This window comes from Asterias amurensis, chromosome 4, assembly GCF_032118995.1.
Source record: "Asterias amurensis chromosome 4, ASM3211899v1".
NCBI lineage: Eukaryota > Metazoa > Echinodermata > Asteroidea > Forcipulatida > Asteriidae > Asterias > Asterias amurensis.
In genome coordinates, this window is record NC_092651.1 from 13,744,604 (window position 1) to 13,757,821 (window position 13,218).

Consider the following 13,218-nt stretch of genomic DNA (forward strand, 5'->3'; position numbering starts at 1 on the left):
GTGAAAAAATCACATACCTGTAAGTTGCCTGTGTATACATGTATTCCCATAGAGAACATAGATGCGTTGGTACCAAGCCTAAGTGTTGTCTCAATGGGTTTTGTGGATGCGTTGGGCGAAAAGATAATGGAAAGTGAAGAATCCGTCTCTTGAGGCTTTATGGTTAAGACTTCATCAAAGCCAGACACCTAGGAGAGACAGTAATAATATGTGACCAACAGTGACAGCTTTTTAAAAATTAGAAAAGAGGTCAACTGACCCTTTTCAAATTGATACCTTAAAAGATCGTTCAGTATAATCTTAAACATTCCCGGCCTGGGCCAAATTTCATAAAGCCTATTATTAGCACAACAACTTGCTAAACACAGAATAGTATTACTTAGCAGAAAAAGGTTACCAGCCAAAATTACATAAGTTTGCATTGTCGTGGCTGGCACCCCACTCAATTTTTGCAGTATTTTCTGCTTAATAGCTTTATGAAAGTGGGCCCAAATGCTTTGCTGTTAAAAGGGCAAGGGCATTACCGAACAGTAACAAATATCAGATTTTTTGTATTGTTGCATGTCAGTTGAAAGTTCGGCAGAATAAATCATAATCATCAGTAAAATAATAACCATCATAACATAAACCACCTCAGCTGGAGTGAGGGGTGAGGTGGGGGGGGGGTTCAATTTAACATAATCAAGACAAACCTACCAGTGGATTCTGATGGGTTTGGGGGCAGCTAGGGCTAAGGTTTGTATTATGGGATTCTTACCTTTAAAATACTGTGGACTTCTTCTGGAAAGCTGATTTGATGTATGACCAGCGTGAAGTTAAAATAGTTTGTTAGCACTAAGGGTTTGATGACTGTTTCTCCTGAGTCTACTAGTTGAGATGATAGCTGGAACAGCTTACTCTGTTGGTCACAGCTCAACGTGCTGAAATAGAATCCACAATTGAATTTAGGAAAAAACCTGAAAGAGTTTATGCACTCTGATCGGTTGAAGACTGACCACGTGGGTATGTATTAAAGGTACTGGATACATTTTTTTCAAAATGTGTTTAAGCACAAAAACTGTTATGGTAACGAGCAACGGAGAGCTATTGACAGTATAAAACATTGTGAGATATGGCTCCTTCTGCAGTTACTTTGTTTTGAGTAAGAGGTAATTTCTCACTTGAATTCCAGAAAATGAAAAGTCACAAATTCTTATGATCTTTACATATTTTTTTTTTCTTTTTAAAGGATCAAATCTATTCAAAGACAATAACAATAACTGCAGGAGTGGACTGTTTAATATTTACATTTGGTGACTGCTTTTCTTTTATCATAAATATCAAAAAAAATCTTGAAAAATCCTGCAAGTATTTACTTACCCTTGTAACACATGTGACTGGTAGGGGATCTGCAGTTTGAGATTTTTATCTTTGGTTTTAACAATGATTTTGCCCGACCACAGACGCGATGTATTTGCCTTGAGGGGGTGAAATGTGACTTCGGCTACTTTTGTGTGGGTGTCTGACGGCTTGAGAACCTGCGGCTTAAAATCTATCATTATTGCATTGTTGGCTCTCATTGACGATATGCTCTGTGGGGAGAAACAGGAATGAGTTTACCACTGAAGAAAAAATAAGCCCCTCCTTTCAATTGTGTAGGCAGTATGTGAGTAACATGATATCATGCGGTGAGTATATCTCATTGATACACATATTATTCTGTGTTCGAAGTGCTCCCTCATTCAAGACAAGAATGTAAAGATTTGAATGAACAGCGGTATAATTTGCAAATGCCAGGTGGGTCAAATGTTTGTACAGATATAATAAAACGCCATTCAGGAAAGGTGACTTGTTCTGAAATATGAACAAAACTAAAATGTTTTTATCAGCAACATTAAAAAAATGTATTGTCATGATTGTATCTTTCTGATGTGTTCATACTCAAAATATACGCTTTTTCTAAAAAAAATTATTTACCATGGTTAATATTTTTTTAGTTGCCTACGCGACAAGTTGAGAAGTGGTGTTTACTAGCCCATAGCAGTTTTTACTAGAAAATGTACCCAGGGCTAGTGTTAAGAGCGACTCATGGTTTTTGGTAAGTTTATATTGATCATCTTTATCAACTGATACCATCCTTAAAGGAACACGTTGCCTTAGATCGGTCGAGTTGGTCTTTGAAATTCGTTTGTAAACGTTTGTTATAAAATGATAAGGGTAGAAAGATGTTGTAAAAGTAGAATACAATAATCCACACAAACATGCCTCGAAATTGCGAAACTGCATTTATGGGAGTCAAATTTTTGACTCCCATAAATGGCCGACCGTGTTTATTCGCACAGTAAAAGGAAAACCATGCAATCTCCAGGCAAACTTGTGTGGCTCATTGTATTCTACTTTTATAACATCTTTCCAACCATATGCATTTTTTTTTTTTTTTTTACGGTTACAAATGCTTTTTATAGACCAACTCGTCCGATCCAAGGCAACGTGTTCGGACTATATATAAGTTGATACAAACGAAAGTTGATAACATAATTTAATATGCAGAATGCTGAGTTCAACAATAAAACAAGTTCAACTTTCAAGTGAAAAACTAACAATTGTAAATGAAAAGAGAAAGGACACTCACCACTATTTGAACACTTTTAGGACTCGTATTGAGGAGGTGTAAAGGGAGCACCTTGGGTGCATCTAGTGACCTCAGTGTACCAAAATCTAACATCTCTAATGACGAATATATCCCTGGAGCTGTTAAAAGAGTAAATAAAACATGCAAAATACTAACACTTGATACATCAGGAATACCTTTGGCTACATTACATTAACTTGAAGATGTTATACAAATATTGAATCATAAATGCATGTGAGTTCATTGTCGCAGATTATAATTGCCAGGTGAAATCTGGACTATTCCATTTCACGAGGAGCTTAGTGAAATAAAAAGGCCAGATTTTACCGAGTATGTTCTGCGACAATGCAAGAACGGGGTTGCATTTAATATTTGTACTATATGACACACACATAGATCCTTGTCGATTGAAATGCTTGGCCACAAACCCAAACTAGATTGGTTATTAGTTGGTATTAAATATTAGTGTAACATGCATCATGCATCATCTTTTGTTTTGGAATACATTAGTCCAGATTTCACCTCATGACTATATTTGGCAACAATGCTCTCACATGCATCCAATTGTACCACCGCACACACTGAGATTTCATCAAATACTTGGGCATATTAAATGAACTTAAAAATTTAACTTAATTGACCTAGGTAATCCATAATTTGCATGGAACTGATCACAACCTGAACTAATGAGAGTTACATAGTTGTATTATGGCAGGCAGTTTGGTACAAAATTAAAAATTGAATTCTGAATTAGGCATGGAAGAGGTTTCAAAATTGTCGGTCTATTTTGATATGTCTTGATTTTCTCATGGAAAATCAAACTTGTGGTGTACATATCGCATTGAGACATTGTGTCACTAAATTCAGGGCATGTTGAAAACATCCACCTGATCACTTGATGAATCACATCAAACTCTCTCTACTTCCAGCTTGTATAGCATTTAGTAAGCAAAAAGGTGAATGACCTGCCGCATTTTACATTATGTTCACAGCACCGTTGTGTCAGTCTGTCCGGATATATCTACTGATAATCTTAAAACTGAAGACTTTAACCATCTGTTCGTCACATCTTGACTCAAATTGGCTAAGTGGCATTTGAGGATAAAACACTCATTCTGCTTGACAAACTTCAAAAAAAAATTCTGCTAACCCGAAATAAGCAGGATACCGCTCACAAGTTGTACAGGGTAAAAAGGTTTGTGAAAAGTTATTTTACTCAAATCTTCTGTTTGCAAAAACCAACCCACATTTGTGACCAGTGGCTCCACAGTATCAGTACCATTTGTCTACAGTATCATGTACAAATCAGTAAGCTTTTTATGACTTTCTAGTTCTTTTTCCTTATCTTCATGGGTTATGCATGCTCCAAAGCTTTTAAGAATTCATGGTTTTGAACAGCAAAGGAATCGCATTACCTGATGAGACTTCTACCTCTACTGGTAACATGAGCAATTCATTTTCTTCTTGATCCACTCGTCTATTCCTTGTGTGATTGGTCTTGATGCGTATGAATGCTGTGTGATTGCTCTCTACTCGCCCTGTGAAACTCGCCCTCATTACAGATCTTGTTGTATAAGGTGGTATCTCCTGATCAGGAAAGAACAGAAACATTGCATATAATCAGTTACATCAATAAAGACATCATCAAGTGCGCTTTAAAGGCACTGGACACCTTTTGTAATTGCAAAAGACCAGTATTCTCACTTGGTGTATCCCAACATATGAATAAAATAACAAACCTGTGAAAATTTCGCGCTTAATTAGTCATCAAAGTTGCAAGTGAATAATGAAAGAAAAAACACCCTTGATGCATTACTTTGTGTGCTTTCAGATGCCTAAAAAATGCTTCAGGCTTGAAGTCTTTTTAATATTTGAGTGAGAAATTACCCTATGCTCAAAAACTACAATACTTCAGAAGGAGCGGTTTCTAACACTGTTTTATACTATCAACAGCACTCCATTGCTCGTTACCAAGTAATATTTTATGCCACCAATTATTTTGAGTAATTACCAATAGTTGTCATGCCTTTAAGGGACTCTTTAAATTAAGTTTTTTGATTGATGCACTCATTTCCCAATAGATAGAGTCCTTTTCAAACTTTGTTAAAATGGTGTAAAACATCTTAAAATTGATACTCTTTCAGAGCGCAATTGGAAACACAAAGTCATCAGATATTAAAAACAACTGGGTCTGTTTATTTCAAAGGAAATTTCTGCGCCAGTCAAATGAGGTCAAATTCAATGCTGTTTTGAATCAAATTCAGCAATGAACTAAACAAAAAAAATGTTCTAAAATCTGTCAGATTTCCTCCCTCTACAAAGAAATCACTGAATGGAAAAATAGAGAAGAAGTAAATCGAATAGATTGTCCTCCTTGAAATAAACGAGCAATGATTTTAAGTCAATTTATCATGCGTCACATTGATAATGCCTTATATATCTTTCCTACTTGTACTTCATAAGAGTGTCTAGAGACATTGGATATGATATCAAGTGACAGTTTCATGGGAGAGCACATCCATAGAGATTGCTCCTGAATGTCTGCCAGATCACCATTAGAAAATGGTTTAAAATGCACACATTGCAGAGTCATGCCGATTGGATCTTGGCCTATTACATTTTAGACAACTGTCCAGACAGTTAATCATTATTTGTGAGTAGGGAGACGTTTCGACAATAAGCACAGTTTCCTGAGTTGTTGTTCCTTTGCAGTCAATATCTCAAAAACATTAAATTCAAACAAGTGTTTGCTGAAGCACTGTTTTGCTGCAGTGACTCATAGTTACATTAATAACAGTTGTAATCACAGTGTACATGTAAATGAACAGCTTGATATCAGTTTCAAAATGTGTCAACCATTCATCAAATCTGTTTTGCAGATTTTGTTCTCATTTGGAATTTTACTCAGGTGAACAAAATTATATGAGATACATTGCTTAGTGAAAAAAAAAAGTAGTTTTTACCCTTAGACCGATATGTATTTAGCGCCAAGTGATTTGCCTGTAGATATTTTTCACAGAGCCAGAAAGTACTGAGTTATAATGCTGAATACACATTTGTGTAAAGGTAAAAAATAATTATATTCTTTATCCCAATGCAAAATAAAAATTGGTTAAATCATTAGGATTTGAACTGCCTCTAGCCACTGTGCTAGCTCGGTGGTCTAGTGGTAAGACATCTGCTCTAGCAATGCAAAGGTCGTAGGTTCAAAACCCACCTGAGTGATATGCCTGTGGATTTATTTTGTTTTTCGTGGGGGTTCTTTCTTCACAAAAATTTGGAAAGTACTGAGTATTCAGAATACACATAGCTGTAACTGTAATTTAAGCAAATTATATTCTTTATCTCTGCTGCAAAATTAACATCTATTAAAGCTAGGGAGCTCTGCTTTGACAGTGCTTTATAAATACATGTTCATATAGTCAGGATTTCATAATACTACAGGAGCCTTGAATACCGTCTCAAGACTACAACTCCTGTGAGATATAACAACTACTATGCCTGCAACTAGACCCGCATCCATTCAGCAGCGTTCAGTACAAATCCCTGGATAGAAGATCTCTATAGAAACTCCAAGGATTTCAGCTGCTCAATAAGTCAGAGAATTAAAGGCTAATTTCACACCCAGATTCAGTATCTATTGAACTTTAAAGTAGTTCCACAAATAGCATTTATTCCTTCATCTGCAGCTAATATGATGTCTTCCGTATCAATCTACATTGTATACACCATCAACCACTGCTTGACAATTATTTTAAAAAGATGGATGGCGTAAAACCTTTATTGAATATCATTTCACATGAAAGGATGATTTTTGTTATGCACTGGGGTGTACTGAAACGCTACCCCTATTTATGAAAATTGTATGAGTAATGTGCACTATAGATTTTTGTTAAATTTTTTCACAGGACGATTTTTTTTTTGGGGGGGTCAACATTTGATTGTTTTGAATTTGTTGTTTTTTACATACAGTGAAATAACCTTTTTTAAACCATACTTCATTGAAGTATCTGAAACTTTCCCTGATATATGTCAATAATGTTTCTTTAAAACCAAGTTTGGGTTGCAACTTCCAGTGAGTTTTGGCTCAAAGAATCAATAGTTGACAAGAGGAACCTGAAACTCCAACTCAATGTATTTGGTCATGGATTGCTAACGTACCCATAGGTTCTGTGGAGCCTCTGGTGACCCTGTAGGTAACTCCAGATGTAATTCACCACCGCTGGAGTACATCTCTGTTACCTATAAAGGAAACAATATAACATGGAATTGGGTCAGCAGGAATGAGCACAAATAGTAGTCAGCCCCAAATCCCCCAAAAACTACTTAAAGTCATTGGACACGTTTGGTAATTGTCAAAGACCAGTATCCTCACTTCGTGTATCCCAGAAACAAAAACACCCTCCCGTGTTGCACAAATTTGTGTGCTTTCAGATGTCGTAAAAAAACTTTAGGCATGAAGTATTTTAATATTCAAGTGAGAAAATATATATATTTTTTTTTTTTTTTTTTTTTCTAGCTATATTACTTCAGAGTGAGCTGTTTCTCAAATTATTTTATACTATCAACAGCTCTCCATTGCTTGTTACCAAGTAAAGTTGTATGCTAAAAATTATAGTGAGTAATTACCAATAGTGTCCACTGCCTTTAAGTATGTTAATTTGAACTTAAATCTAAGGTCAAAGTGACAAAACACTCAACTTGTAAGTTGATACCACACAGGAAAAAGGAAATCCTTGTAGAGTATACACACAGCTTTATTGTATACAAGCGAAGTAGATTTTCTCACTATTTCCCTTTTTGGAGGGTGAACCAACAAATTTAGTTGGGTAGCACTTATTTTAAGACAATTTACATGCTTCAAAAGAAAATACAACAAAAACAACTTGTGTCAAGCATTTTAAATAGGGGCTCCAAGGTCAATTGAGTTTAGTTATGCACTTATTTTCCAATAAATGGAGAGATCATGAAAGTGGAGAGAAAGTCTCTAACCTCTTGTCATTGGCTTGTATTTTACATTTACCAAGTAACATTTATTTAGTTCAAAAGTTTTACTCATACATTGTGTATTTGTATTTCTTACTTGTATTTTTGAGAAGCCTCCAGGGTGCCTTTTTAGGCACATTCTGCGCTATAGAAGATCTTTTATGATTAATATTTTTAAACTGCATGTTAAAAAGGTGTACATGTAAAAGATCATTTATTTGATACTCTTTTAGAGCAAATGTTGAAACATCACGTCATTTGACAACATACACAAATAGGTCTATACGTTCCACAAGTAAATCTTTCACCATTATCATAAAGGACTCAATCTATTGGACAGTGAGTGAATCACAAAACTGAGTTTGACATTTGAGCCCCTCTTTAAGAGAATAATTGAAGTATTCATCTTGAAGTGATGTCTCCCAGCCATGTCTTTCTATTGGCAGGATACAATGTACAACAATTCAGCTAGAATCATCAGGACTCAGTAATCAAACTAAGCAATCACTCAGATGCCATGGGACGTAAGAGTTAACTGAGAGTCACATGACTCACAGCATACGCTCCACGTCATCGCTCTGTGATCAGTGTCTGGAATCAAGGGTTGTGTCTCACCCCACCCCCCCCCCTCCCTCCCTTGTTAACTTACCATGAGCCCCGAACTATACGGGTTGTGCATTGTGATGAGAGGCGAGTAGCTTGTGTTGATGGGGACCCTGGCCCCCAAGAAGGGTCTTAATCTGTATGGATTGGGGACACCAACACCAAAAACCTGTTGGAAAAGAAAAACCAAAATACTTATGTCTTGACTTAAATCATAAAACGTGTCTGAGAAACAGTACATACTGGAAATAAGCCAAACCAACCACACACAAAAAAACACTGAAACTTGCCCGATTGTTGTTTTTCAAGGCCCCACCCAAACATAGGAAACAGAGCAGGATTTTAAACAAATCTTCCGGCAAGATAAGTCTAAGCCTCTGTCAGTTTGTGTTAAAGTTTGTCTCAACATTGTGAATGTTCAATGTAGAAATACACATGTAAATGGTTCCCTTTTATTTTCTATTGATGTCTCACAATGACAACAAACATTACTGCATAGTATATATCGTGACTTGGGTTTAAAAACACAACTTAGATGGAGGAAGTTAATTCCATTTTATTCGAGTGTGCAATCATAAAAGGATGTTCAATTCTTCTTATTTCAACGTGGTGGGAAAAATGGGCTTGTCTGACTTGTAACAAATTCCAGTTTCACTTTTCAAGCCATACCTGATATGGACAGGTTCCTGCACTGGTGTGAATAAATATAGTATTTTCTGCATTGCCTGGTACCCTTGGCAGGAAAACAATTTCAAATGTTGTATTGCTTCCTGGTGAAACTACCTGAGGATTTTAAGGAACAAGACAAGAAAAAGGTGTTAAAATGTTTTATACTATCAATACTTCTTACCAAGTGAGTTTTTATTGCCTTTAATTAGAGTAATATTACAGTGAACACCTTCTCTTTGATGAATTTTCAAGGTATATAATATTATTTCAATGAAGGTTAAACAAAATAAAATAAAAAAGCTAGGAAGCAGATTGAAGTAAGAAGAATACCATGCCCATTACTGGAAAAGATAACATTCTATTTGTTTTAATATTTTCATTGTGAAAAACGTTGCATGCTCCCTTCATAAACTCATTCTTTATCATTTTTCCCATGACAATAATTCTGCTGTTCTCATGCTCATTTAGTTGCCTTGTCATGTTAATGGGACTTCGCTATTCTGTATTTTTCTTAGACTAGGCATTTGTTTTTGGCTTTGTTGATTCTGATTTGGATTAGTTCCTGGATTTGCCTTTTTCCTCATTGCATTGTGTGCTCGAATAAGTAATGACGATAATAAAGGGCAAAATAACGTATAATTCCCTACACGCGTTATGCAGCAGGAACAAGGTTTGCAGAAAACATTGGTTGTCATTTTCTTATATTTTTTAGAGACTTGCTCTAAGTGCATACTGTGGATACATAACTGGCCTTTATCTACATGTAAGATTGAGTCAGTCTGCTCGTTAATATGATCGTCTCCTAGAGCTGCAATTGCACTTTCCTGAGTGTACAATAGCAGAGCATAAATCAAATAAACTGCTGGTATTTAGAGGACGGTGTATTATGATAGCCAGATCACGATATGCTTAAATATGTATTCTTCGGCTGGAGTTATATTTTCATAGATCCAAATTTTAGAAAGGTTAAATTTAAATCCCTGGTAAAAAGAAAATTTTAAAAAGAGAAGACGATTTACTCACTCTACCCCCCCCCCCCTAAAAAAAAAAAACGGCTTGTTTTGAGTTAGAAATTTATAAAGAATCATTGGCTCTAAGCACTGTAAAGACCTCATCTTTGAAGATGTAATTTTGTGTCACCTTTGAACAGGAAAAAAAAGGGGTCCCTTTACGTGATGAAAGCAAACTGAAGTCTAAAAATAATGTCAACGAAGTATTTGCAAGAAGTCAACTAATTTATTGCTTATGAAAATACACAAGAGTACTTTATGTGTGTGAAGGAGATAACATTGCTTAACAACTTTGTGATCAGCACCATTTAGTTGTATCTAAATGTAGCTACATTTGTGTTGAAGCAGCTCTATTAAATTGGGCCCAGGTGTACATGTAAATTACTCATAGATAAATTGTTTTTGTTTTCCCTTGATGAAGGAGGGCAAAGAGGAAGAAGGGGATATTTTATCAACTGAATCAGTAGTTGATTAAGATTTAACTAGCAGGAAGGTTGACATTTAAAATCATCATCCACTTTAAAAATGGGGTCAAAGACAGGGTTAAAGGTAGGCTTAATACTTAAATATGTAGGCAAAATTATAAAGAAAAGTACCATGAAAGCCACATGTAAACGTTTCAGCTTATTACAGTGTCTACTTGCTGAGAAAAGAGAGGAAAAAAACCTGTCGCCATTATTTTTACGAGAACATTGAACCCATCCACAATTAGTGAGGTGACAGCTGGTACCTCTGGCTGCAGCATTTGCTAACACAGACACCAACCCTCAGAAATCTGAGAAACGATTCATGCATGAACCATTCTCAAAATCAATTGTTTTCGGGTGAACATTTATCTAAACAACATAGTACTTTTGAGTGAATACTTTTTCATCAACAGCTTCTCACCGAGTAGGTTTTTATGTTACTTAACTTTTGGATTATGTACCATCTACATATGAGCCTATTTTCAAGTACTGGAGGAAGACAACAAAGTTTACAGGTTTAACCAAGGCATAAAATTACAGACTTAACCATTTGAGTTCAGTTTGCTATTATGCACAAGTACATGAGGAATCATCAAATCTCGATACAGCACACCAGACAACGTTCGCATGAAAATCACTTCTGTGCGTGTATATATTAGCCCTACAGCCATAATTTAAAACAAGTTCTGCCTTTTGTTCGAAACCTGTATAAACACAACAAGTTACAAGTATTCAGGAGAGTGCAGCAAATGGACAGGTAATTACCATAACTACAAGTGTAATTTATGTTTTATTTTTTTATTTTCCTCGTTATTCTTGTACTGACAATTACTCTGCAACCAGGCAATTGAGAATAACATCTTATCACTGGTATCAGTCACCAAATATTTTGAGGTTAAACCACTGTGGTTAAAATGGTCACAAGTGCAAGGAGCGTGTAGCAGACAGGACAGGATGGTGGGGTGGTGGATGGGGGGGTGTCTGGGTGACACAATATTGACACATCTTTGGGATTTATGTGCACAGCTCTCCAACTTTCCTTTACATCTACAAATAGATGGACTCTGGACCTAAGACTCAATGAGTTTTAGCATCAATGTTTGTTTTGCCTCGACTATAATTGTGTTAGCATTATGGTGCCTTGACCTTGCTTTCTTTTCAGTGTCAATTATTGCCGGTACGAAGCTACATGTAGTATTAAGAGATTGGAATAAACGTCATATTGAATTGAATATATTGTGTTGGGCACCCTGATTTGTCTAAGCAAACCAAGAGGAAACACAAGTCTGTACATGCTCTTTCAGAGGTAAAACGTAAATGGTTTCAAAACAAAAGTTCAAAGGTTACCTTCTCCTGAAAGAACGAACAATGAAAATGCGGCGTACTCCCCGATATAGAGAGCATTCGCAATGTGTTTTCTGGATGTGGATTGAAAACTCTCACCGTTGCTATTTCAGGCATACCAATAGCACTGCAATGAAATCAAGAGATAAACAGAATACAATCAATAATGCAGGCTTGGCCTTAGTAGAGACTGTTCTTTCGTCAAAGCATTTTTATTTACCTTTGGGTTATCAGATTAATATAAAGATACCCTTATCACAAGCTTTCTTGAATTTTGTGAAAACCAGATTTGGAATGAGTGTAATCCCTTTACAAGTTGACTGGCTTCTGAAATAGTTCAAATCGGCTTGAAAAAGTTTGGTGTCATGTCAAATTGTTCTGAATAACTGGTTAAAAAGGACCAAATAGAGCAAATACATGCTCTATGCAGGTGATGGTTATACCCTTCTGCTTTCAATTACAAACATTTACACAGAGTGACATATTTGAGCAAACTGAGTCACCACGGAAACTAGTTCAAAACCTGAATGAATCATATACTAGAGTACTATAGAGATAGGTACAAGTGTGCTTTTGATCATACTATTTATCATCACTCACACTAAAAAAGTATGTAGTTTTGTTTTAGCATGCTGGGGTGACAATAAATACATGTACATGGTAATGTGTGATTTAAATTAAGTTTTCCGTTTTCACATTGATTGAAAAGTATTTCCTCATATGACAAATGAAGAAAAATGTTTAACCTTGACCAACTTCACACAATTGTTTGTGCACATACATGTACTTTTCAATCTTTACTCCTTACAAATGACATTACTCTCGCTAAAATACACAGCTGTCAAACTTATGCAACCAACGCATCATCTACGCGCCAAACTGCACTTGAAGTAGTCAGTACACGCAATTGAACGGTAAATTTGGACATGTATGCACATGCATGTTAGAGAAATTTGACACATTTGTCTGAGATCTGAGTACTAAGCTTCTATTCTTAGCATAGTGGGGTTTACTTTTACAATTCATTCTTCTTGAAGCGTAATTGACAATTGTGTTTATGCTCACAAAGGTCAACATAATCGAACAAGGTTATTTTCAAGGAATCGGGTCTTATCATCTCATCCCCTGTTTTATTGTCACTTTCACTCCAAAGCCCTGGGTTCTTAATCGGGAATTAAATTGAAATTCTAGAAAGCAACCTCAGGATTATATAGGGCAGTATCTAACACTAGATTCATCTAAAAACAATCATACTTACTGTTCCCCAAAATCTAACATTGGAGGTTGTAAACTTAAGTCAAGGCTCCATTGCTTGTAAAGGCCTAGACCCAATGTTTTAACGGAACTGAAAGAAAAAGGGAAAAAGAAATTAGCATTAGATTATTATTTAATGAGGAAATTATACAGACTTTCACTCAAACAAAGTATGATGAATGGTAAGCAATGTGTGCCTTCCAAGCCCTGTAGAAAAAAAATCTGTCGGTTACCCGGTTGGGATTTGAACCAAGGATACCAGCATTCTGTAGTA

The 13,218-nt window shown here is 35.9% G+C and overlaps 1 protein-coding gene across 1 annotated transcript in view; it reads right to left on the bottom strand.

Moving 5' to 3' along the window:
• The window catches only part of LOC139935882 (transmembrane protein 131-like), a 66,823-nt gene that overhangs the window by 26,451 nt on the left and 27,154 nt on the right, over window positions 1-13,218 (bottom strand). Inside the window, exons 4-13 of the mRNA XM_071930496.1 lie at window positions 12,949-13,035; window positions 11,694-11,817; window positions 8,870-8,983; window positions 8,247-8,369; window positions 6,773-6,853; window positions 4,027-4,198; window positions 2,612-2,730; window positions 1,360-1,571; window positions 758-920; window positions 18-188 (exon numbers count right to left, since the gene is read on the bottom strand). Coding sequence (XP_071786597.1) covers window positions 18-188; window positions 758-920; window positions 1,360-1,571; window positions 2,612-2,730; window positions 4,027-4,198; window positions 6,773-6,853; window positions 8,247-8,369; window positions 8,870-8,983; window positions 11,694-11,817; window positions 12,949-13,035 — 1,366 coding nt within the window. The remainder of the gene's footprint in view (window positions 1-17; window positions 189-757; window positions 921-1,359; window positions 1,572-2,611; window positions 2,731-4,026; window positions 4,199-6,772; window positions 6,854-8,246; window positions 8,370-8,869; window positions 8,984-11,693; window positions 11,818-12,948; window positions 13,036-13,218) is intronic.